Genomic DNA, 26,443 nt, shown 5'->3' on the forward strand with positions numbered 1-26,443 from the left:
TCACCCTGTGAGCCAGGAAGAGGAGGTGAAACCATTTCCTGATAAATTGATAATGCTTATGACAGTTTTCTGTCTTTGTTCTGAACAAAACCGATTAGTCTTAACTGGAAAGAGAGAAGAAATTCCAAGGGAACTACAAAGTTGATCCCATGAATCCTAGGAGGATACATGAAGCAAGGATCTTGAGTATAACACCAATGTCTCAATATGTTTTCACGTATAAGAATTAGTTAGAGACTATACAGCAACCTGTGAAAAAAAACTGTGTGATCTTCATTTTTCCTAGAAGTACAAGCAGAGGCAGAGAGCAGTTACATTGTCAGCCAGTGTCACACACATGGTAACATGAAGAAGGGGCGTGGACCTTTATCTTCTGTCTCCAAGTCCAAAAGTTGTTGTTGTTTAACATCAAAGCACTGTCTCTTTAAGTCATATATACATGTCAGCAGTTTAAGGTTGAAAAAGTCCTGTGTCAACAGAAATCCACTTATTTGCAGGAGAAATCTTCATGCCTCAGATTTTGGTACTTCTCCAGTGAACTGCTGCTTACAGATTCCAGGTGCTGGTTAGAGGAAACTCACTGTCCACTGCGAGTGGGACAAAATCAATCTCGGAAGATGTGGAGGTTGAAATGTTAATTTTCTGCATTAAGTTCAGACCCACTTATAGGTCATATCAACACAGACACTATATAACACAGACACAAAATAGCCAGCTGCTTCTGATCAGATTAGCTGAATATTTGAGAGTTTCCATGATTAGGTGCACTTGTTCTGTCTGCACAGTTTTGAAGAGACTTTATGTGGAATTGCTAATATTTTCCTGCTTTAGCTGAACATCTGCCTCAGAATATAGGAGATCTTCAATTGAAGTATATACTTTGTAATAATAAAGAAGAGGACATAGGTCTACAATGTGGCATTTCCAAGTTATTCTATGAGTCACAACCACACTAATGGAGTATCTGCATGTGTGTTGAAAAAAATTGAAGACTGGATGTCAGCAGACCTGGGCTCTAGCCCATCTTCATATTTATACTACCATAGATGATGATGACAAATATGATAATGACAGTGACAGTAATGATCAGTTAACCTTTTCTGAGTACTTATGAAGTTCCAAGGACTGTCCTGAGCAGTTTCCATCTACGAACTCATTGAATTTTAATGACATCTAAGCGAGGAAGGTACAACCACTCCCACTGATGTTGAGGGAACTGAGGGATCCGCTAACTGAGACCTCACAGCTACTGGTGGGCCTGGGCTTGGCTTCAGAGTGTGTATTCGTAACCGCACTTCATGATTTTGTCTCTACAAATTTGAATCTTTCCAAACTTGAACATTTAATAAGATCATGGAAGTGCACAGGCTTGGAAAAATTTAAACTGCTACAGGAATATCAGTTATTGTTATTATTATCTGATTATCTAATTGCATATCCACAAGGTTGGACAATAATAAAACCTTCACTGGGATTTTTTTGGTCTTGAAAACCTTATTGCAAGACTGTCCCACACATCACTCATGTTTTCTTTCAACAACCTGCCGGCTTGCACCTTACAAACAAGACAAGACATACAAGGCATAGCTCATTCAAATGGTCTGAATGCAATAAAACAACAACAAAACTAATGTCAGAGTAAACAGATGAGAAATTAAAGTCTTTTGGCACTTAGAGACAGTTCTCTGTTTCCTTAGTCTGAAATTCTTTTCTTCATCAACCTCAAAACTCATTCTCAAACTTAAAGTGCTACTTAAATGTCACCTCCTCCAAGCAGCCTGCCCTGGTGATGCCTGATTGCACAGGGAAAACGAACCCTGCACCCATCATGCTATCTTATCACCCTGAAGAGAACAGACTCTGAGAAATTTTCATTATTTAAGACAAATGTGCACAGTGTTAACAACAGGATCTTGGGAAGGAGGAATGAAAGAAAGCAGAGATTCTAGACGTGTAAGGTGATGGCAGCAGGACATCATTGAGACGCCAGGGAGAATAGCGACCAGGAGTCTCTTCCAGTACAGGGAAAGGAAATTGGCAGTAATTGAGGACATTTTCACTGGGGAAGGGGCAGCATTGGGTATGGAGAGAAAGGTGCACATTTAAGAGATATTTTCAAAGAGAACTTCATCAGAATTAGTGACTAAGGGAACACGAAGTGAAGGAGAGTCAAAAATGACTCAACCACTTCACCCATTCACTGGAAGGACAATGCCACCCACACTGCACTGGGTGGGTGGGAGTTTCCCAGAGCACGGAGTAAGTTCTTCCCAGCAATCCGTCAGGCAGCATGGCACTGGCATACCCAGGGGCACATCTGTGTCTACAGTGTGAGGTGATTGATTGGGAGGCACTAATTCTGGTCTGTTTCAGTTGAGCATCAGTCCAAGAACGCGACAAATAATGAGTATGGAAAAGCAGCAACTCCTATCCTATTGTATTCCTAAGGGAAGGACCGGCAGAAGGCACATGTGTTAGGGACTGAATGGGGACGAACGAGCCCAGAAATACATTTTTCAGTTATAGAGTTTGAGGAGATGGTGGGAATTTGTACAGCTAGGAAGGGAATCTGGGCTTGATTTTAATATTGGTTCAAGCAGAATCTGAAAAACAATCTTTTTGGGTTCTAAATAATTTCCAAGATCAAATTTTGATTACATGTAAATATAATTGTAAAATAGTGGCATAGCTGTCAAAGTCATCAGTAGTAGAAGACGAAGCTACAAAAAGAAGACAAGGTCTCTAAGGGGTAGAATTTATCAATTTAATTCCAAAGAATTATTTTGCCATTAACAAAAATGTATTCGATGAAAAGTGAATAGAACTAAGCAATAGCTTGAAGAGGAACTCAAAGAATGTTTTGTGAGGCTCTTAATGCAGATTAAGCAAAAGAATCATAAACACATACATTGAAATGGGTAAGTTCAAGACTGGACACCTCACAGTGGATGCTTTGTTTAAATTGTTGATTGTCAGAAAGTGCAGAAACATTCTTTATTTATTCTTAGGCTAAATGGATTATTTCAAAATGATTTAAAATACATTTTTATGTTGCTCATGAAAAATAATCATACCATATCTAACAGGCTATTATAATTCATTTCCACCCTCTTGCTACCAAATCTTTGTGGAAGATTAAGAACAATTTGAAGGAGAAGTATCATTTTAAGTAAGAGTGAATTCTTAGATCAACATCAAATAAAGGGAAAATATTTTAATAGAAAATATTAAGTAAGAATAAAGGAAACAGATGGTAGAATTTATGTACAGAAGGGTTACGGGTAATTACAAAATCAATGAGAAAAATTGTTATTATTTCTAAAATTATTGAACTGCTTTAAATAGGTTCAAAGCACTTTGGTCAGACTTGACTCTGCAGAATAAAAATATTCTGTTTAACTTTCCCTAATAATGATTTCATTTTTCATTTGTAGCAGCATTTTCTCCTTTATGGGTTCTGGCAGAACTTGCCAATTTACAAATTTACTTAGAATAAGATGTAGCTACTGGTGATAAAGTGGTTGCTTTCTCCTGATGTTCATTAGTAACTTATAAAGCTCATTAGGAGGAGTTTCTCTGAGGAGCTTCCTTGAATATAGTGCTTTAGTGCATCAGCCATTCCAAAAATTAACTGAGAGAAAAAGCCCATGGGGCTTGTTATGCAAGACAGCTTCAGAGTTGATGTGCTTGTTCTATGGGCAGGTACGTTTTTAAATTTCATTTCCAAGCCTCTGTCTCCAGAATATCCATTTCATCTGGTCAGTTGGTTTCAACGTGTAATGCTTCACATGAAAATTAAAACGTTAACAGTCCCAGGAATACGGAAGTACCCATTTAGTTTTTAAACTGAGTTAGGCTTAACCAGTGTTCTTGGCTTAATTAGTATGCTTTTCCAAGTTTGACTACTGAGGATGGATACATCTCGGATTGGTCAAGTGTTCATACTACATAGCAAGTCACTCAACTTCTTTTCTTTTTTTAAAATTTTATTTTACTTTACATTCTGGGATACATGTGTAGAATGTACAGATTTGTTACATAGGTTTACATGTGCAATGGTGGTTTCTGGAATCCATCAACCCATCATCTAGGTTTTAAATCCTACACGCATTAGGTATGTGTCCTAATGTTCTCCATCCCCCTTCCTCCCACCCTACAATGGGCCCCAGTGTGTGATGTTCCCTTCCCTGTATCCATGTGTTCTCATTGTTCAACTCCTACTTATGCGTGAGAACATTCGGTGTTTGGTTTTCTGTTCCTGTGAGAAGTTTGCTGAGAATGATGGTTGCCAGCCTTATCACGTCCCTAAAAAGGACAGGAACTCATTCTTTTCTATGGCTGCAAGGTCACTCAGTTTCTTTACAATGGTGTAAAATGGAAGACATGAACAAACTGACATTTATCATAAAAATAATTTTCAAATGTATAACTATAGCTTGGAATGTATACCAAAATAATTTTATCGTGAATGAGATTGCACATGATACTGTTATTTTCATTGTTCACTCCAATTCTCAACTATTACAAAGTTTTGTCTTTAGATTATTTGTCATTAAAAATTAATGTAGCACCAGGAAAAGAAAAACATTATATATTTCTTCATAAATAGTCTAAGGATCTGATATATTCCTATTTTTCACTATCAATACTTGTGAAAAGAAGTAAAACATTAATACAAGTCAGTTTTGAAGAAAATAAATTTTAAAAGTAAAATTCAGAAAACACTACAATTTGTGAATGGGAACATAGGAGTTTAAAGAACCAGCTTTTGATTCGCCACACATCACACGTTCCCGCATGATCTGCATGGCTTCCTCGTGCATTTCGTTCAGGTCCCTGATTCAATGTCTTTTCACAATAGAGGATTTCCTGGCCATCATTCTTTATCCTAGTGGTCGTCAGAACTCTTGGTCTCTTAACCCTCAAAATTATAGAGGACTCCAAAGAGTTTTATTTTATCTGGGTTATATATAATGGTAGTCACTTAAAATGTTTCCAATACAAGAATATGTAGCAGATGTTCCCGGAGCCGTCAGGGACATAATGCTGTCACATGCCATGTAGTCTCTGGAAATCTTCACCAACATTCATGTGAGAAAAAGCATGGGAAAGCAAGTATCTCTTAGTATTATTATGAACACCTTTTGACTTTGAAAGTCCCCATCAGCGGCCATGAAGAGCTGAGAATTCCCAAGTATACCTTGAGAAAAGCTGCTCTACTCTACTGCTGACCTGGCTTTGTCCTTCTGCAAAGCCATTATTGATCTGGCCTTTCAGTATTGAAAAGGTTGGCTTTGGCCTTTTCTGAGTAGAATATAAACGCCACAAGGACAGAGATCTTTTGTTCCAGCCATTAATAAGTGCTTAAGACATACATTTAACAAAATAAATGACTGGGACATCTACCTGTGCCTACAGTGATATAATAAAAAACCTGTACAGTAAGAGTGGTTACATCAGTTACTGTTCCAGTGCTTTATTGTTTGATCACTATCAGTATTTTTTTTTTTTTTTTTGGGACAGAGTCTGGCTCTATTGCCCAAACTGCTAAAGTGCAGTGGCACAATCTTGGCTCACTGCAATCTACACTTCCCAGGTTCAAGTGATTCTCCTGCCTTAGCCTCCCAAGCAGCTGGGATTACAGGCATGTCCCACCACGCCCAGCTAATTTTTTGTAGAGACGGAGTTTCGCCATGTTGGCCAGGCTGGTCTGGAACTACTGACCTCAACTGTTCTGCCCACCTTGGCCTCCCAAAGTGCTGGGACTGCAGTTATGAGCCACTGTACCTGGCCAGTATTCATATGTGTTAGCTTTTGGGAGACTCCCTCAAGACATCTTCATAATGTGTTACCGGGAGAGTCCTCTCCTTCCACTGCCTTGTTGGGGAAAAGTCTGCTTATTCTAAGGCTTTCTCACTGGGGGTGGCAGCCTCTTTGCCTTTTCTCATACCTGTGGCAGCTCTGGCAGTTCTGACACTGTCCTCACTTTCACCAGGTTTCATCTAATCCTCATATTTATGTTCTGGGCATCTAAAATGCCTTGACAATTTCAAGACCAGGAAATTCCCACCAGGTTCTACACGCATTGTGCCTGATCCCAGAACATCCTGATAACCCAAGTGGGAATGATGGCTTTAATGAGAAACTTGCATTGTTTTCTTTATTAAGTGTATGGTTAAAGAGCTCGTCTTACTTGATGCCTTTGCCTATTCCTTAAATTCTTAGGTTTGCCTCTGAGCTGGCGACCTTGTTAGAGAAGGTATAACATGCTTCTTAAATGTCTACATGATAGAAGGAAATCTAAGTGAAATCAAAGAAAAAGAAATTAGTCCAGGCACAGTGGCTCATGCCTTTAATCCCACCTACTCAGGAGGCTGAGGCAGAGGAATCACTTAAAAAACCCAGAAGACAGAGGATGCAGTGAGATGAGATTGTGTCACTGCACTCCAGTCTGGGTGCCAGAGCAGGACTCTGTGTCAAAAAAAAAAAAAAAAAGAAATTCAACACTTAAACACTAGCTGAGAAACAGGTAGGGATACCGTCTAGAAGGGAGGACAATTATAGCTTCCTGAAGGGTTTTATTATTCCCTGTGGGCCACCTGTGTGTTTTCCCTCAGCTTTTGCCCTCACCTTCCATTTTTGCCACTGCTAACCTCCCATTAGTCTCATACACCCAAGGTAGGGAGAAAGTGGGTGTAACTGAATTTGAAAAGGAATGGCAGCATCAGCCAACTTTAGACCTGGACACCACGACAAACCTCTGGAAAGAACAGTCGTGCCTGTATTTTAAAAACTTGGACCAAAGAGCATATGATCAAGTGATTTCATAGGGAATGAACAATTAGGATAGCTCAACTGACTCAAATAGACACATTTCCAGGATGTGGGGTCCCTAAGGCTAGGCACCTCTAGGGTAAGGGAGGTTTTCCATCCTGTTGGGTCCATCTGACGACATGGTTTCCACATAATAGAAAGCAAAACAGAAAGCAGCCCTTTTTCCCTGACTGTGATTTCTATTTTTTGAGCCAATTTGATTAATAGATTCCAAATGGACTTTACCATTTTGATCACTATAATTTTCAGGAAAAATTTACTCTCCTATGACCTCTTCTGCATTTTTTGGTGTCATGCTTACCAGGAATTATGAAAACATTCACTTCACAAGGATGCCTCTCCTTTTACTATTATTATCACATGAGAGCATATGGAATTCGGTTTCATAGCCTTTAAGTAACCTGATCTCTCAAACATCTCTTGTGAATTAAGTATATTCACAGTAATTGAAATAAAATAAGACTGTAAGTCAACAGTGAATAATATATTCACCTCTGTTAAACTATGTATGATTACTCTAGTTTGATTTTACCTGCTTAGGATGGTAACATATATGATTGATTCCTGAGTTTTAAAAATATATTTGGATTTGAAAACTCAGAATAATATGTACTTTTTTTTTTACCATAACACTCATAATATATTAGTTCTTAAGATTTTCTTCCTACTGAATAATGGAATTTTTAAACTATGACAGAATTTCAATTCGTTAATATGCTACAGAAAGAAATAATTACTACTGCAAGATACGATATTTAAACAAATTAACAATCTGTGGTTAAACATATGCATTATTTTTTTCCAGGTTGTCCTTACTATTTCTTATTTTGACTGACAACATTTTTGTGAATCACTGGCTAAGACATTATATTTCTGAGTTTATATCTAAAAGGAAGCATAGATTAAATAAAGTACTTGGTCCAAGGCAGTTCCAGTCACATTATACATTATGTAAAAAGCTGATGCCCCCAAGCTTCTGTTGGTAAATTATTTTTTGTTGTTTTGTTTTGTTCCACTGAAGCAATAGCAATCTCTGAAGCATTTCTCCTAGCGACTCAGTGACACGTATTTGTTAAAATTGAAATTACACAGCCAGTAGTCACAGAAAGAGGCAGGGTAGCAAAGGTTGTGGACAGGATTTATCAGGTGTTTCAGATAGCACTTTAAAAACATACAAAGTGTTACAAACCCATTGGTAACTGTATGACACAATAAAATCTGCAGAGTAGAGCAGTTACTGCTTGCCTTAAGGTCAAGAAGAACAGTATTATGATTCAAATTTTATTTTAATCAGACCTTTGAAAAATAGCAAAAAGCTTTATATACAACAAATTAAGAACTATGCCCTTATGTGGTGAGACTGCTTTCCATTTTAGAACTTTTCCAGACTGAGTTTAGACAGTATTTAGCCTTGTTTTAGTCTCTTTTGAGTGAGGATTAAGAGAACCCTGGTTCTCAAGGGCAGGGTGCCAGGTCCAATTTAGCATTAGCTGGTTCATAGATAATGAATCCATTGATTGAATAATCACTAACTGGCAGAAACTGATGGGCTTTTCCTAATTAGATGAAATCTGTCAACATGCCACTCTGTACTCTGTATCTATTTGCTATGTTTCTATATCGGAGAGTTACATATGGTATGCTTTTGTTCTACTGAGGAGAATGCTGTGCTGATATAGCTGTACACTTTTTTTTTATTCTTTGTTTGTTTAATTTTATTATTTTAAAAAATATATTTCATTGCACTTTAGGTTCTGGGGTACATGTGAAGAACATGCAGGATTGTTGTATAGATACATACATGGCATTGTGGTTTGCTGCCTCCATCACCATCACCTACATCTGGCATTTCTCCCCATGTTTTCCCTCCACAACTCCCTACCCCCCTCCCACTGTCCAACCCCTAGTCCCCCCCAAAAGACCCTAGTGTGTGATGCTCCCCTCCCTGTGTCCATGTGTTCTCATTGTTCAATACCGCGTATGGGTGAGAACATGCGGTATTTGATTTTCTGTTCTTGTGTCAGTTTGCCGAGAATGACGGTTTCCAGGTTCATCCATGTCCCTACAAAGGACACGAACTCATCATTTTTTATGGCTGCATAGCATTCCATGGTGCCTATGTGCCACACTTTCCCCGTCCAGTCTATCATCGATGGGCATTGGGTTGGTTCCAGGTCTTTGCTATTGTAAACAGTGCCACAATGAACATATGTGTGCATGTGTCTTTATAATAGAATGATTTGTAATCCTCTGGATATATACCCAATAATGGGATTGCTGGGTCAAATGGAATTTCTATTTCTAGGTCCTATTTCTATTTCTAGGCGATTTGAGGAATCGCCATACTGTCTTCCACAATGGTTGAACTAATTTACACTCCCATCAACAGTGTAAAAGTGTTCCTATTTCTCCACATCCTCTCCAGCATCTGTTATCTCCAGATTTTTTAATGATCTCCATTCTAACTGGTGTGAGATGGTATCTCAATGTGGTTTTGATTTGCATTTCTCTAATGACCAGTGATGATGTGCATTTTTTCACGTTTGTTGGCCTCATATATGCCTTCTTTTGAAAATCGTCTGTTCATATCCTTCGCCCACTTTTGAATGGGTTTATTTTTTTCTTGTAAATCTGTTTTAGTTCTTTGTAGATTCTGGATATTAGCCCTTTGTCAGTGGGTAGATTGCAAAAATTTTTTCCCATTCTGTTGGTTGTTGGTTCACTCTAATGATTGTTTCTTTTGCTATACAGAAGCTCTGGAGTTTAATTAGATCCCATTTGTCTATTTTGGCTTTTGTTGCCAATGCTTTTGGTGTTGTAGTCATGAAGTCCTTGCCTATGCCTATGTCCTGAATGGTTTTGCCTAGGTTTTCTTCTAGGGTTTTTATGGTGTTAGGTCTTATGCTTAAGTCTTTAGTCCATCTGGAGTTAATTTTAGTGTAAGGTGTCAGGAAGGGCTCTAGTTTCTGCTTTCTGCACATGGCTAGCCAGTTTATTTATTCTCTGCTAATCTCCCACACATACTAGGAAGTCTTGTATTTTGGCTTCTGGTTGGGTTTGGCCAATGAGAGGCAGAGGAAGGAGATCAGGGGGCAGGAGGAAAAAGAGATGAGGACATTGATTCCCTCCTTGCTTCCAGGCTCTGCTGGAACTAGTTCCTTGGTTTCCCTTAGGGTCTAAGGGTGGTAAGGGCTTCTGTCTTCTACTGCCTGAATACCTCAATATGCACTGTTTGTTTTCTTCATCCTGCCCACTTCTTCATAAATAGTCCCTTAATTAAATTCTGTTCAGTTAAACTCTTTCAAATAGAATGCACATCTCATTTGGAACCTAACCAATATATATACACAGAGCAATTTAGATTTTTATCATCTTCTGAACACTTAAAATTAGCAATATTGATCCCCAAAATGATAGTTATCTACCCAATATGTTAAAATTATTTTCCTAAATTCTACTCAGTTACTTCAGTCTCAAGGTGACTCTGCAGATGTCTAGGGCAAATGGTTCTTAAGAATAATACTATTCTTTATGTGGCTGTGGTTCAGAATCCCTTGGCATACAACTTTTGAATGGTACTTTTATCACCTGTTTCTTTTTTGTTTTGTTTCTGTTCTTTTCTTCAAAGCAGGATGCAGGAGCTTTCAAAAGAAATAATCAACTAAAATCCTTGGAGTCTTCAATAAGATAATTCAGTACATGACAATATAAAGTGACTAATCTTTCTTAAAAAATAAACATTTGGCGGTTACCAAATATATATGGAAAGACCATATTGGAGCATTTAACTTTCCTGTTATAAGCTATTTGTAGGTAATTTTTAAATACATATTGCAGGCAAACTAAGAGGAACACTAAAACATTTTCTTTACCATTTCCTTTTGTGTAACAGAGTTTCTCAACTAAGAAAGCTCAATATTATTACTTGACTTACAGAAAAAAAATATATTTATCCAAAAAAATCATAGATTTCTCACCTCTATTTATCTCTGCCAGCATTTATTTACCTTCGACTATTTCACTTTCTCTTACTTCTCTGCATTACTTTTATCATGTCCATCTTCCTAGTTTCCTGCTATTTACTTAGCTCTTTTAAGATTTTCTCCAAATTAGGTACAACATTCTTTATTTTGTTTTGTATTTTTAATAATGAAGTTAAGATGTTCTCTGAATGTGTTTTTTTCCCCCATACTTCTCTGTTTTCACTAAAATATGTTCTTGTTTTATTTGCTTGGTAAATATTATGCAATTTTCTTTATAATTTCCATTTGATTCAGTAAATATCCAGAATTATGTTTCTTAGTTTTAATATTATTACATTTTGCTTATAATTTTATTATTTACTTTTAATGTTGGTAGATTTTTATCCAAGAAAATGGCCGTCCATACTTCTTAATTTTTATAATTACCTTTATCTTCCAGTAGCTGGTCAATTTTTGTAAATTTTCCTTGGACATATGTAGAAAACATATTATCATACAATCAATAAAACCTCTAAAATTTATTTAATACATTTTTTTGTTAATTGGTTATTTCAACATTTTGTGGCTTTCCTTTCTGGCGTTCTGTCTGATTCACATGCATTCAAATGTTCACAATACTATTTTTCATCAACTTCTTTTATTTTTAGTAACATTTGTTTTAATATTCATATGGTATGCTCTTTGGTACATACATGCTCATTAGATTTTAGTATGAGCTTCACACAACTTTATATGACTGCTCACTACATAACTCCCATCTCTGGCCCTGCTAAGTGATTCTGTATTAAATTCCAATTTATCTCATGTTATTCTTCCAATCCCACTCTTTGCATTGATTATATTTGCTGGCACTACACTGACTATTCCTTTCATTTCAACACTAATTTCATTAAATGTTATGAATAACTCATAACTACTTTATCTTTGTTTACTGCAAGTTTGAACTTTTATTCTTTTCAGAGGAGAATTTAGCATGCTTACATGCAGCATTAGATTGATATACCTAATTTATCTCTTCTATTTTAATTCGTTTACTTTTTATTTAACTCATTGCTTTATTTTCTATGCTTTCCATTTATTAAAGATTACTCCTCCTAAACTCATAATCAAATATGTTATTATATTTAAAAAATGAGATCTCTACTACTGTCTCCCTCTTCTCCAACAAGACAGACTATTCTGTTGCTGCTTTTCTTACTCTCTAATAAGATGAGTGCATGTGTTTCAAATATTAATTAGATGAGTTTTAACGACAGCTATCCCTACAAGAGAAATATTTTTAATGACCATGAGTGAAAAGATGTAACAATTATACATTTCAATACAAAATGCAGAGAAGAAGGATAATACCAAACCAATCTTTCTTTAGTAATTGTATTGAGAGGATGCATACGGGTATAAATATATCTGTTGTATACACAACAATGTTATCCTAAGAGTAATGGTATTACAAAGATTATAGACGAAATGAGCTAATCTGTAAATTACATAGTTTTCAAGATCAGTATGCTATCTTACCCTTTTGTCTTTCTTTTACATGGTAAAGTTTAATGGGTATTGGAGGAAATTTTATTTTTTCAATTAAGGAATAAAATGCTTCACTGGTTTTCAATGTATTACCAGGATAATACCTATTTTAATGATGAAATTTTTAGCCTTTTGTGGCATTTTATTAAAATAAGTGAAGAGAATTTTATGATTTATTTAAAGGAGGTTCATTTAAACTCCAAACACTTTTATTTATAAGCCTCAACCATTCTGGTTGAAAAATATGTTACTAAGTGGAGAGAAAGTGAACTTTAAATATTCTATGGAATTAATACAGCAATGCAAGATGGCTAAATACAGAAAGGTAAGGATTCATTGCACAGTACCTTAGCATAGTACTGAATAGTACTGACAGTACACCAATTTTTTTCTATTTTGTCATATAATTGCTGCTTTTTATGATTTCTACCAACAGTGATCTGTATGAGTAAAGCATTGATAGTTAACTTTAAGGCAGACATCGTGTTGACTACAAAATATATGATGAGTTCATAAAATATGCTAGTCTAGATATTGAAAATGATATCAGACAACAGTGAGAATCACCAGTGTGTCAGTTATCAGCACAAAAACTACTGGCTTAAAAGAGTTTATACTCTAATGTGAATTGAGCTGGGACAATGTAGGAAAGGAATAGGTGGGATGGAGGTAAATGGATAAAACAAGCATAAAAATATCCTGAAATCCTCATTTGATATTGCTCATAATGTAATGATATTAGAAAAATAATGACATAATATTCCTATATTTTAACTGCCTTCAACCATAACCGCCATGTGACTTACTTTCACCTGTAGAATAATCCTGTGGGTCAAGTATTCCCGATTCCTGCAGTGACCTAATACAGGAGTCCACCAGCTCGAGACCGGTTGTGAGCTCATCTTCGATATCTTTTTGACCATCTGAAATAAAATATTTTAAAGTGATGAACACACACATCATATATTATTATTAAATAAGTTATCATTTAATCATTAAAAATATCATAGTACGTCTATGAAGTTTTCATTAGCTATCCCATTGTAATTCTTGGTCAACCAGCATTAAAGCCAAGGTCAACAATTTCATGTACCCTTGAAGAGCCTAGTTACTACAGAATTGAAAGATTTAACTCCCAATAAATTGTGAGCTATCATTTAATTTTACTATCGGGACATTTTCCTATTACTTTTCTGGGTCTCATTTCAAAGTTCATAAGAAAAGTCAACAGTAGAGATATGTGTAACTCTTCATCAATAAGGTCGACATTACCTTGTGACTGCCAGTGAAACTGCTCTTCTGCTGAACTGTAAAAAAGAGAATACACAGATATAATGCGTTGATTAGAAAAGACCCTAAAATCTAAGAAACAAAGGCACATTAGGGTAGGAATAGTGGCTCCATGGCATTTCATTTCATTTCTTACTCTGAAAAGGGAGATTGATACAATTTTAATTTTAATCGATTTGCTGTATATCCCTTTTGATCTACAAGTATTAGCATGTTTTAAATGGACATTGTTCAGTAATCTTCAGAAAAAAGCTCATTGTTTACAAAACCCAACCTGTTAGGCTCATTCTTTATAAGAGCCTCTACATACATGCAGTTTTACTCTGTTTTAGTTATTTTAGAATAGGATCATGTAGACTTCGTAAGATAGCCTAATAAGTAAATTACTATTTCTTTTTTTATTAGAGAGATGATCTAAATCTTTGCCTCCATTTAGCTGTATCATATTAAAATTTCCCTTTAGTTGGTTATTAGGAGTTTAATTTAAATATTACGACACTTTACCACCAACTAAATATACATTTCCAAAAGTCTCACTTATTAATGCATCTTATGAAATGATACAGACAGAAAGGGTTGTCCATATACATATGCCAAAGATATTGTATAGAGTGGCTCTGTGTAGGCAACAGAGATTTACTGTGAATGATTTATTAAATACAAAATACACAGTTTCTAAATATGAGCAAATCTTCCATTGTGTATGCAAACACTTCCTACATGCACTCTTTTTATAGGTAAATAATTGGTGAGAAATCTACATGCTAATTTCTGAGAGACATCATTTTGAGAATGATTCTATACACTTATTTCATGATATTTTACTCTGATCAAGCAGCTTCCAGGAATAGTTCATTAGTTTCACAAGAGCATGCGGATTGTAGATCTTTAGTCTGTACCTTAGGGTTCTGAATACATTTACAGAGACAAAGGGAATTCCAGGTATAAATCCATGTTCAGAAAAGCCATGACTGGTATTACTAAATACAAGGCTAGTCCATTAAGAAACGTGTGGCTGTTTTAGGGTATCTTGTCCCTGAGTCAATCCATATTAGAAAACTGGACAATGGTTTTATAATGATAAGAGCTGTAGATAGAATTGATACACAAAATAATATTTCATATTCAGTCCAATGCAACTCTTTCTTGCATCAAAAAGATGTGACATTATATACTAGTAACATCTAGCTACAAAGTTTAACTCTTAAAATAGAAGCATAATCCTAAAATCAACATTTTAAAAATTATGAGACAGGTTAAGTTAGTAAATGGAATTTAATATAAACAGTCCCATCTTATTATTCAAGAATCACCAATTCAAAAATCAGAACCACAGTTATCCTGGCTATGCTGATCCTCTAAGAAGTCTATGGATCATGACTTTTCAAGAACGTGAATATCAAAATATTAGTATTTAAAGATCAATCCCATTGGTCATTTGAAGAAGCTGGAATAGAACTCAGGCATTTGGGTTCTGAGTAATTTTGAATGCTTGTGTTAGAATCATCTGTTGTAGCGCTTCTTATATATATGTATTTTGGGGTCCCACTAGAGTCCTCGCAGATCAAAAAGCCTGTGGGTTAAGCTGGAAGCCTGCACTGCATAACAAGTTTCCATGACGATCCTTATGTGCTTCTAACTTTGAAAAACACTAGATACTATTTTCATTAATCATCCATTATTAACTTAGAGCTCCCCACAACTTCATTCTTTTTAAGGCTGGACAAATTCTTAAAGTGGTATAATATTTTAAGTGTTTACATGCCATAGATTTATGTATGGGTAGAAAACACTTCCATTTTGATAGTGGGTTGAATGGAGGGCCCCCTCTCTCAAAAGATATGTCCTCAGCAAAACCCTGAGACCTGTTAATGGTAACGTATTTGGGAAAAGTGTTTTTGCAGGTGTAATTAAGTTAATAATCTTCAGATAAGATCATCGTGGGTCATCTAGGTGGGCCCTAAATCCAATGACAGATGTGCTTATAAGAGACAGAAGAGAGACAAAGACGCAGAGGGGCCGGCCATGTGAAATCAGGGGTAGAGACTGGAGTGATGCAGGCACAAGCCCAGGAATGCCTGAAGTCATCAGAACCTGAAAGAGGTAAGGAAGGAAACTCCCCTGGAGACTGCGGGGAACACAGCCCTGCTGATACCTTGATTTTGTACTTCTGGTCTCCAAAACCATGAGAGAATGAATTTCTATTGTTTTAAGTCACCCGCTGTGGCAATTTGTAAAGATAGCACCAGGAAACAGATACAACAAAAAGTCCTTATGTCCTCCAGGATTTGCTACTGTCTCCATACTACTACACTCCTTCGCCAGTACAGCCATTTACTAAGTGCTTCCTGTATACCAAGGTGGTATAATATTACCAAGGCTCAGTTAATTCACAACGATTAGAACTCTCTTCTTTATTGATGGGGAATAACAGATTTAGTAACGTTGCAAAACTTGACCACACATCTCATAAGGATCCCAGCAGGGATTTAAACTGATGTGTGCAACACCTGAATTCAAATTCTTCTTTTTAAACCATTATTTTAGGTTCCAGGATACATGTCAAGGTTTGTTACATAGTAAATTCATGTCATGGGGGTTTGTTGTACAGATTATTTCATAACCCAGGAATTCAGCCCAGAACCCAATAGTTATCTTTTCTGCTTCTCAACCTCCTCCCACCCTCCACCCTCAAATAGATCCCAGTGTCTATTGTTTTCTTCTCTGTATTCATAAGTTCTCATTATTTAGCTCCAACTTGTAAGTAAGAACATGCAGTCTTTGGTTTTCTGTTTCTGCATTAGTTTTCTAAGGATAATGGCCTCCAGCTCCATCCATGTTCCTGCAAAGGACATGATCTCATTCTTTCTTTTTTATGGCTGCATAGTACTCCATGGTGTATATGTACCTTATCTTCTTTATTCATCTTGTTGCTGATGGCATTAAGGTAGATTCCATGTCTTTGTTAATGTAAATAGTGTTTCAGTGAACGTTTGCATGAATGTGTCTTTATGATAGAATGATTCATATTCCTCTGTAATGGGATTGTTGGGTTGAATGGTAGTTCTGCTTTTAGCTCTTTGAGGAATCATCATACTGCTTTCTACAATGGTTGCATTGATTTGTATTCCCACCAACAGACGTTAAGTGTTCATTTTTCTCCTCAACCTCTCCAGCATCTATTATTTTTTGATTTTTTAGTAACGGTCATTCTGACTAGTGTTCAAAATCAAAAGTCATGGAGCGGCTAGGCGTGGTGACTCATGCCTCTAACCCTGGCTCATGCTTATAATTCCAGTGTTTGGGAGGCTAAAGCAGTAGCATGGTTTGAGGCCAGGAGTTTCAGACTGGCCTGGGCAACATAGCAAGACCTCGTCTCTACAAAAAACGTTTACAAATTAGCAAGGCATGCTGGTGCATGCCTCTCTTTCTAGTTACTTGGGAGGTTGACATGGGAGGATTCTTTGAGTCCAGGAGTTTAAGGCTGCAGTGAGCTGAGATTGTGCCACTGTCCCTCATGCACCCCAGTCGAGGCCACAGAGCGAGACTCCTGCCTCTAAAAAATTTAAAAATAATTTTTAAAGATTTGTGCAGGGGAACATGCCTAGGTTACCTCCCATTTTAAGTGGTATGAGTATGTCAATGGAAGTCACTCCCAGTGCCCAGTTAAGTCCAGCACTCCTCTCCTTACAGGCACACTGAAGAACACACTCTGCTCAGCTCCCCTGCCCATAGATGGGGTCACGCAAAAGCCTATGAGAGGAAGGTGACAGGTGCCACTTTATGCTCAAGCACAGAAGAAGAAGCATGAGGTCTTCTTGCTGTCTCTCTCTTCTTAAGCCCTGTGTTGAGATGCATTCCCGAGTAACTACGTGGAATGGAAGCTTCTGCCCACCCAGAGAACACAGAGCACCAGTGAGAAATAAACCACTGTTGTGTTAAAACTCTGTAAATAGAGGGCTGCTCGAACCAGAAGAATAAATGTCACACTGACCAATTCAGAAAGGCGAATTCCTAAGGCATTTCTGGCTCCTTGATCTCCAATTTCTACAATACAGAGTTGGAAGAAAATGTCCTCAGTAACCCTAGTACAAATAAGGTGGTGCCAAGATTATGAGCAGGTGTTGATTTCATGTTTAGGGCTACAAAACGTGCTATTAGATATTTATTTTTCTGTTCATCTCTTTCAAATGTGTTTCAGTTTTATGACACAACAGAAAAAAGAAGAAACTTTTTATTATAATTAAAAATATCATTAGAAGTGAATATAAAACTATCTTTTCAAAACACAGGGATCTTCCTTTTGGGCAGACAAAAAGCATTAATCACTTCAATGGTTTCCCTGATTTCTTTAGCACTGTTAAAATGCATTAAAAGTATGACTGATCCCAGAGAATAGAAGTCCCAAGAGAAAGCTGGTTCGGATTTTATTTCCTTTAAGTGCATACTTTAATCTTTTAGCTAGGAGCTTTTATGCAGTTTCCTATTTTATATATTTGACTCCTTGTTTTAAAAATTGCTCTAAGGTAGATGCTTTTTAAAAAGCAAATAAACTATTTATTTATTCAATAAACATGGATTATGCCTCTGTCTCAGACACTCTCATATCAGGTATCTAGGAATTACCTGTGGTAAATTTTCTCTCAATTACATAATTCAATTTAATATAATGGAAAAGTCATTTTTGAAGGTGTTATAACTTAAATGCATGTTCGATTTCAGGAAACAAAATTTGCTTTTACTGCTGCAATGCTATTTTATGAAATAGAAATCACCTCTAAAGAAATAAATGTAAGAAAACTATAGACGTAATTTACGTCAGTCTAAACGTGTTTGAATATACCTAAATGTAAGATCCAGAATCTATTGACTATGAGAAAAACATGTATTTAAGACAAAGACAACCATAAATAACACTTAACCTTTAAATACATAAAGACATCAGTGATACTAGGAAAGAATTTTTGAAATAATATACTAAAAGCACAAATCCTAACAGCTAATATGTATATAGGTCTCATTTGGTAGCAGACAATAGTCTGATTTATAGTTAATCTTCATATCAAAACTTTTGAGAGAGGTAATATTTTCCCATTTTACAGATAGTAAAACCAAGGTAAAAAGATGCCAGGGAAGTTGCTGGAGGTCCCTCAGCCAGTTAGTAGTGGAGCCAGAGTTATAACCTTGGTTTGGTTCCAGAATCTACAGAAATGTGTGAACCACTATTCCAGTCACACATTTAGCTACATCAAAAGTAAAATCTTAAATGACTAAAAAACTCCCACTAGAAACCAAGTTGTAAAACAAGCCATGTCCTGGGAGAAAATATTTGCAATGCATATAACTTACAATGCTTACCTTCCAGAATATATAATGAACTCCTACAAATCAATAAGATAGAGATTTAAAAATCAAATAGAAGAGAGGTCATCAAACATGTATAGCTGATACATAGCAAAAAAAAAAAAAAAAAAACCCTAAAAACCAAAAAACAAGAATGTATGACTACTGAACACATTAAAGTTGTTCAGGAATAAAAATTAAACACAAGATACCTCCTTATACTCCACAAACTGTCCAAAAATTTGAAAGTCTGATCTCCTGATACTCCACAAACTGCCCAAAAATTTGAAAGTCTGACCTCCTGATACTCCACAAACTGTCTAAAAATTTGAAAGTCTGACAATATTAAGCATTGGGGAAGAAATGGGGAAGTAACTCTCATACATTGTAGGTGGAAGAGTAAATCAGTGAAACACACAGGTGACTTGTGAGACAGTACCTGGTAATGTTGCACATGCAATACCTAATCATCCAGGAGTCCTGTATCTATTTAGAGACTCCAGGAAAACAACTGCACCTTTGCCCAGGAGACTTGTACAAGATTGTTCATGTCTGCACTGTTGTGATAGCAAGACAATGGAAACAACCTGTGTTCCAGCAACAGGAAAATTGACAAATATAATTATATGATTACATGCCATATATGAGAGGTTTTCAAAAAGTTCATGGAAAATGCATACTATGAAAAAATTTATGTGTGGATTTCAAAAATTTGTTGCACCCAAATAAACTGATACTAACTGGTCATGTCTCAACATCATCTAGTTTGAGGCACTAACAAGGGTAAGACATCAGTTTGAAAAGAGCTCTTATTAGGGAAACGCGAATTCTGCTAAAATTGAAGCAAGAATAAGTATCAAATTTACGGGGAAACTTGGATGGAAGAATGGCAAAATCATTGATGCCTTACAAAGAGTTTATGGGGATAAAGCCACCAAAGAAATCAGCATTTTGCAAATGGATAACTTGTTTTAAGAAGGGACAAGATGATGATGAAGGTGAAGACTGCTGCGGCAGACCATCCGCAGCAATTTCTAAAGGGCAGGGCTGGGCCTAGTTAGTATTCGGATACTGTGAGAAATACAGTTTATTCTTTATTTGTATCTTTTAATTCCATTTTTCCACAAACCTTTTGAGATCCCTCATACGACATACCTATGGAATAAATTCTATTTGGCAGGTAAACTAAATTAGCCAGATACGTATGAAGTTCTTAAAAACAAAATACAGAGAAAAAAATGCAAGTTGCTGATAAGACATATATTGCAGGATCCCCATTATGTGAATTTTAGAAACACTGACTAAGCAATACTGTTTATACACACATACACATACACACCTCTCTCGACATATATGCACGTAGAAAGAGAATAAAAATATATTAACTGAAAAGTTATCAAAACGAAGATGGTGGTGCTGGCTCTACAGAGGGTCAGGAGGGTGCAGAAAAATGAGTCTAAGGAAGAGTCACTTCCCTCCCTCTTTTATCTCCAATGTTTTCTTTATGAAAAATGACAAAATGACCTGAAGTTATTATGACAAAATGTTAACATTATTTTTAAAATATCTTTGATACTTGGAAGAGAAAAAATTCCCCATGATTCCTGCACTTATAAATATGCTTAAATGCTTCGATAAACCCTTGTGATTGCAACCTTTATAATATTCTTATCACTGTTGGAATCACTCCCAGTTTAAACTCAAATGATGCCAAACAATTCTGAAATAGATGATCACAAATAATAGTGGCAACAACGGTTCAGAGGTATATTAACTTCTTTTCCCATTTCACATTAAGACAAATGACAGTGTCATTTTTACAATGTTTCAAGTTTGATGTAGTTTGAACATTTCAAGTGAGCAACCAATAACTTTCAAGTTCGGAGGGCATGAAATAGGAAGCATGCTGGTGTAAACAAAAAGATAACCTTTGAATTCCTCGAGAAGTGATCTCCACCTCATCATTCCAATACGATAGCCTCAGTAACTCTCTGCAGGCCATTTCTAATAAAAATGTATATGTGAAGTTCAGAGCATTTTCTTAATGCCAGGAAAACACACAAAGCAAACCATTACTAGACGTGTTCCATCTGTTATAAACCTGTTCAAATATACTCTTACTGTCTTTTTCAACTTTTTGATACCCAAAGCATCAATCTCCACACTGCATCATGTGCTGTATTATTGCTCACAATATCTTTTAAAATGAAATAAAGGTACAGAACTATGAGTTTTTTTGTTAGTTTGCTTGTGAGGTAAGCAATGTACCTAAAACATAAATAAGCCAGAGAAACTATTGGGAAATAAATTGCTTCAAAACAGACCTTTGGCCAGGTGTGGTGGCTCATGCTTGCAATTCAGCATTTTGGGAGGCTGAGGTGGGCAGATCATGAGGTCAGGAGTTTAAGACCAGCCTGGCCAACATAGTGAAACCCCATCTGTACTGAAAATACAAAAAATTAACTCGGCATGGTGGCAGCCACCTGTAATCCCAGCTGCTTGGGAGGCTGAGGCAGGAGAACCGCTTGAACCCAGGAGACAGAGGTTGCAGTGAGATGAGATCATGCCACTGCACTCCAGCCTGAGTGACAGTATGAGACATTGTGGCAAAAAAAAAAAAAAAAAAAAAACCAAAAACTCACCTTTGATTCTAACCCATAGGAACAAACATCTTTATACTGATGATACCCACATGACCTGACCTTGTATTTGTACAGCAAAACATTTTTAGTATACAGTTTTGCATGCAGCACCTCACAGGAATAGGCGTAGGTTGCCAAATAAAAGGCCCTTAGTCAAAGGCCTCAAGTACTGTGAAAATGCAACGTATTTAGTAAAAATGGCAATGAGTGGTCCCCCACCAAGCTCAGCTTTAGGCTTCTGCTGCCCTTTTCCATTAGCGCTCTATGTCCAGAACACACTGGTTGGGTTGCTGAATAACCCCACTCCCTGCAGAACATTTTGTGGAACTGATTTCCCTGTGGTCAGCTGCGTGTACTCTCTATGCTTGTTTGTGGTATAATGCCAAATGAATGTCCTAATATCTCTGCCACGCAATTAGAATTTCGTTTTTAGATGATACTTCTTGTTTTTGTTTTAACTATTGCCATCAAAAAGACAACCTGATGGCTATTACGAACATTTTTACAGGCTACAATGGACAGCTGCAGAATCTCAAAGTCTGGTATATCTCGAGGAAGTATGGAACTGCTTCCTCTTTTATGAGATTGTTACCCAGTCCTACGTGACCCACGTGAATTTCTACCTCACCTTAACTCTGCTTATCCTTAGGACACGAGATGCCTGAGGTCAGAAGCTCCCCCTTCAGACCAAACTGGCTAAAACTATGGGGTCCAATAAAGCAGCTTCTCTGACCTCTGAAGGACCTCTGACTTCATTATAATCTGATTTCTGTGCTAAATGATGCTCCCAATAGCTCCATGACAGTTGACAATCACCATGACAACAACTGGAAGAAACCATAAAAGGACTAAAAAGTGGTAACTCCAGTTCTGAGAAGTTCCCTGCCCATTCCCAGAAGAGACATGAATATTCCTCCCCTTCCTTTTCATGCCCAACCCTTCATTCAAGATGCCCTCCATCTGTGACTTTCCAGCTGTCACCAGTCATACACCCACTTCCTGATTTCATGGGCACTGAATAAAGCTTGCAGGGCTTGATGCTTACTTTTGGTTTTGCATATTGGCTTTCAGACACTAAACAGGGAAACACCCCTGTGGTGTTGAGGGGACTGGCTTTGTTGGTAACGTCACGTTGTTAAAATGGCTTAACTGGCTTATTGACTATGGCTTACTCCAATCTACTTCATCACTTGGAGTACACTGTGGTCCACTGCGGGAGAGTCAAAATGGGGGCCAGCATGGGGAAATGGGAGCAGCGGACACTAAGACAATACCCAGGCCTGGCGGTGTCTGCACCTAAGTAGCCAGACACAACCAGTCCCAGAGAAAATGGTGACACAGTCACCACAAACTCTTGGTGAGTGCTCACTTTGGCTCTGGGCATACAGAAGAGAGGTGCAGTGCTGGCTGTCTATGACTTCTATGCCGTGTCTATGACACGGCAAATAAACACACAGAACTGGGGGGTTCCTGCCTAAGGGGAAGTGATCAAGTCACCTCTGCCTTACACTTTCTAAGCCTCTGTTTCCTCATCTGTAAAATAGGAATATCGCTAGAACTCTTCCCATAGTGATTTTATAAAAGGGAAGGATATAAAATATTAAAAATCCACAGAACATTTCCAGGAACACAGGATGCAGTCACCCCCACATCCAACCACCCTGTCCAACAAAAGTTAAGGTATCATCATCACACAGAGAAAGGCCTGAGAGAGTACAGCTAATTCACAGAACTGAAAACTGAAAAGCATCCAGTAGGCCAAGCATATGGTGTTCAACTTGTCTATACTTGGGGACCAATAAATATCATCAAAAATGTAAGTTTCAGGCTTTATAGAATTTATATTGTCTATCATTTTTCCTCACACTAAAATGGAGAAGAAACAAAGCAGTCTGTGATTGATAAAGAAAGATGATTTGCTTTAGAGCCATAATCTTTTTCAATCAGTGCTGCTCAGGATTTCCCTGGCAAGTGCCACCATTTTTGCCATAGTAAAAACCAGAAAGACCATTTGCTATTTTCAAGACCACAGGAGAAAATAAATCAGAACTAAATTGCTACTATTAATTTCTTTTTAGTTTGAGGCAGGGGAAATTTGTATTCCTAAGCTAATTTTGCTCACCCTGGTGACTGACAATTGTCAAAGCAACTGACGCTGCAAAGCAGTAACAGCTCCCAAGCCACGGCCGGGACACACACGACTCCTGTGTGTATCACAGAGATCCACAGCACTGTCACGTCTGCAGGCCAGCCAGCTACAACCAAACGGGGGATTTCACATGAATTCTGTTTTGTTTTAATTCCTTCAAAATAAATCCTCTAGTTTCTAACAGCCACAAAGAATTAGCCAGAGGCTCGGTCACCCTAAATATTCTGTCTACACACAAGCCAAGCTGTCACCGTGGGAAAGAAATGCATTCATATTTTTCTTCCTCAAATTCTTTTATAGCTTTGGAGTTGATTGTACTTATATTACAAGAGACATAGTATGCATAAAATTCAATATCAGAAGCAGTGACAAATGGTGCATTATCAAGTAGAAAATTCTCACACCATAGCTCCTTCTATAGTATGCTGGGAAGCTTCTCATGCATGGGGCTAGGTATTCTTTTTTAAATGCTCATAACAGCAGACAAAAAATTTATAGTAAAGTGGCATTTACAAATATCAACTATGTTAGAAAATAATGTATCATAATATCTTTGCCAGTGGGCATTCCATAAATTGGAATGCAGTACGTTGCAATTCCAGCTGACCAGGGGTCCTGTTCACTCGTTGACTGGTGGGTCTTACAATACAGTGTTTTGAAGCGCGTTCCAAACCAACAAACTGAATAGTTTGTGTAGTTTGTGTGCTTGGTGTATACTGTTGCATTCTATATGCTACAAGAATACTTCTGTTTTGGTGACGTTATAACTCATAGTCAGATGTTGATTAACGTGAACACTTCATTTCCTGATCCTGAGAGTTGAGAGGTAGCGCACTGCACCTTTTAGGTGGATTATCCATAACTGATTTTCTTCAGGAGAAGAGTACTTTGTTTGTCGATAGAAGGGGCATGTCTATCAAGGTTCTCAGACATTCCAAGTTGCCGTCCTTTGCATTCAACGTATTTTTGTTTCCAAAATTATCCCTGTTGTCTGGTCATCTCAGTTAAGGTAGCTCCTTAATTTTGGAGACCTCTCTGAGCAAACAGAGAGGGTCAAGCTTGTGTTTTCTTGGCTTCTTGCAGTCCTGTGTGTGAGTGATGTTATGTGCAGGAGTATATGAATGTAATGTTGCACACACGTGTGTGTAGAACTCACTCCTCTGTTCCTCTAAAATACACTGATGTGCTCATAGCTTTTCTTTCCTCTGCTTTTGCTTCCTATGTATGTCATCTACTACACATATATCAAACCCTGAATAGTGGATTTGACTGCATTTGCTATGATTTTATTAATATAAGCAAAGCTAACACCTCTTAGACATGAAATGAAAATATATGTGAATAACCATTGCCAATTTCACAGGAAAGAAAATATATACATATATACATATTTCTGAGGGTCAATCTTAGTGTCTTTATAGAGCAGAAACCATGTAATATTCATGTATGACAATTTTTGTGGTGTTACAGACCTTTACTTCCTTTTTTGAGTATATGTGCTGCTGAAGCGAACACCAGATCTTTACTTCTTTAAGAGCAATAGTGGCCTTTTGACCATCTGAGCCATCTGAAACGATCTGAAGGTTTCATTAAAAAGTTTAATGGGTACACAAATGTACATAATAGTTCTAGTCATAATTGTCAAAAACTACAAATAATAAATATTCTTCTACAAGTGAATGGTTATACACACTGATACATCCATACCAAGGAAATGTACGTGAAACATGCAACAACTCTCAAGGGGACTGCCTGCTGAGTGAGAAGGAGGAATAACATTCTTCAAATACAAGATTGTAGAACTGGAGAACAGATTGATGGTTGCCAGGGCTTAAGGATGGAGAAAGGGGTATGTGGCTACCAAGGAGTAGCATGGAGGACCCTTGCAGTTATGGAATAGTTTTAAATCTTGATTGTCGCAGTGGTTACATAAAGCTACTCACATGACAAAATTGCATGGAACTAAACATGTTCCATACACACATGACATAAGTGCATATAAAGCTGGGGAAATCTGTTGGTTGTAGCAATGATGATTCTAGTTGTGATATTATATTACTTATGCAAGATGTGACTATTGGATGGGCTAGGCGAAGTTAGAAGAAGTGTGTGTGTGTGTGTGTGTGTGTGTGTGTGTGTGTGTGTGTGTCTGGCATGTTCATAAAAATCTATAGTTATTTCAAAATAAAAAGGAAAAAAAAATTAGAGGAATGTGGTTTTATACCACTGTGTTTTCTTTTCCCAGACTAGTTATTTTATGTGGATTTATATAATTATTTCCATGTAATAATTAAACTAGAATTTTTAAAAAGTTTGGGCATAGTGAAGTAATAAGAAAGAAAAGGAGGAAGATGAAATAAAGGAAGAAAAGAGAAAAAAGAAACCATTGTGGACTTCTGATTATCTTTTTGTTCTTACCAGCCAGGGCTCAGGTGACCCCGCCCTAGGCTCATTTTTGCTTTGTTCTGTGAATGCAGGAGTTATCCCTGGAGCATAATACACCAATCACACTGCCCACTGCCAATCAGGGACAAGAAACTGTGCTGCTACTGAAGGAAAACTCATCCATTATATGTAAGATTCCCTGCTCATCAGGATCTTGTATTCACTTCCATTGCCATATGTTCTCAGGAAAAATTAAAAATGGTATTTTGGCTTTCAAACCTGGAGCAGAG

At 37.1% G+C, this 26,443-nt stretch overlaps 1 protein-coding gene across 1 annotated transcript in view; it reads right to left on the reverse strand.

Annotated features, from left to right (window-relative positions):
* The window catches only part of LOC108295990 (catenin delta-2), a 688,803-nt gene that overhangs the window by 347,927 nt on the left and 314,433 nt on the right, over nucleotides 1-26,443 (reverse strand). Inside the window, exons 3-4 of the mRNA XM_017518360.2 lie at nucleotides 13,617-13,651; nucleotides 13,151-13,267 (exon numbers count right to left, since the gene is read on the reverse strand). Of these exons, the coding sequence (XP_017373849.2) occupies nucleotides 13,151-13,267; nucleotides 13,617-13,651 (152 nt within the window). The remainder of the gene's footprint in view (nucleotides 1-13,150; nucleotides 13,268-13,616; nucleotides 13,652-26,443) is intronic.

Source organism: Cebus imitator, unplaced genomic scaffold (assembly GCF_001604975.1).
Source record: "Cebus imitator isolate Cc_AM_T3 unplaced genomic scaffold, Cebus_imitator-1.0 Scaffold674, whole genome shotgun sequence".
Lineage (NCBI taxonomy): Eukaryota > Metazoa > Chordata > Mammalia > Primates > Cebidae > Cebus > Cebus imitator.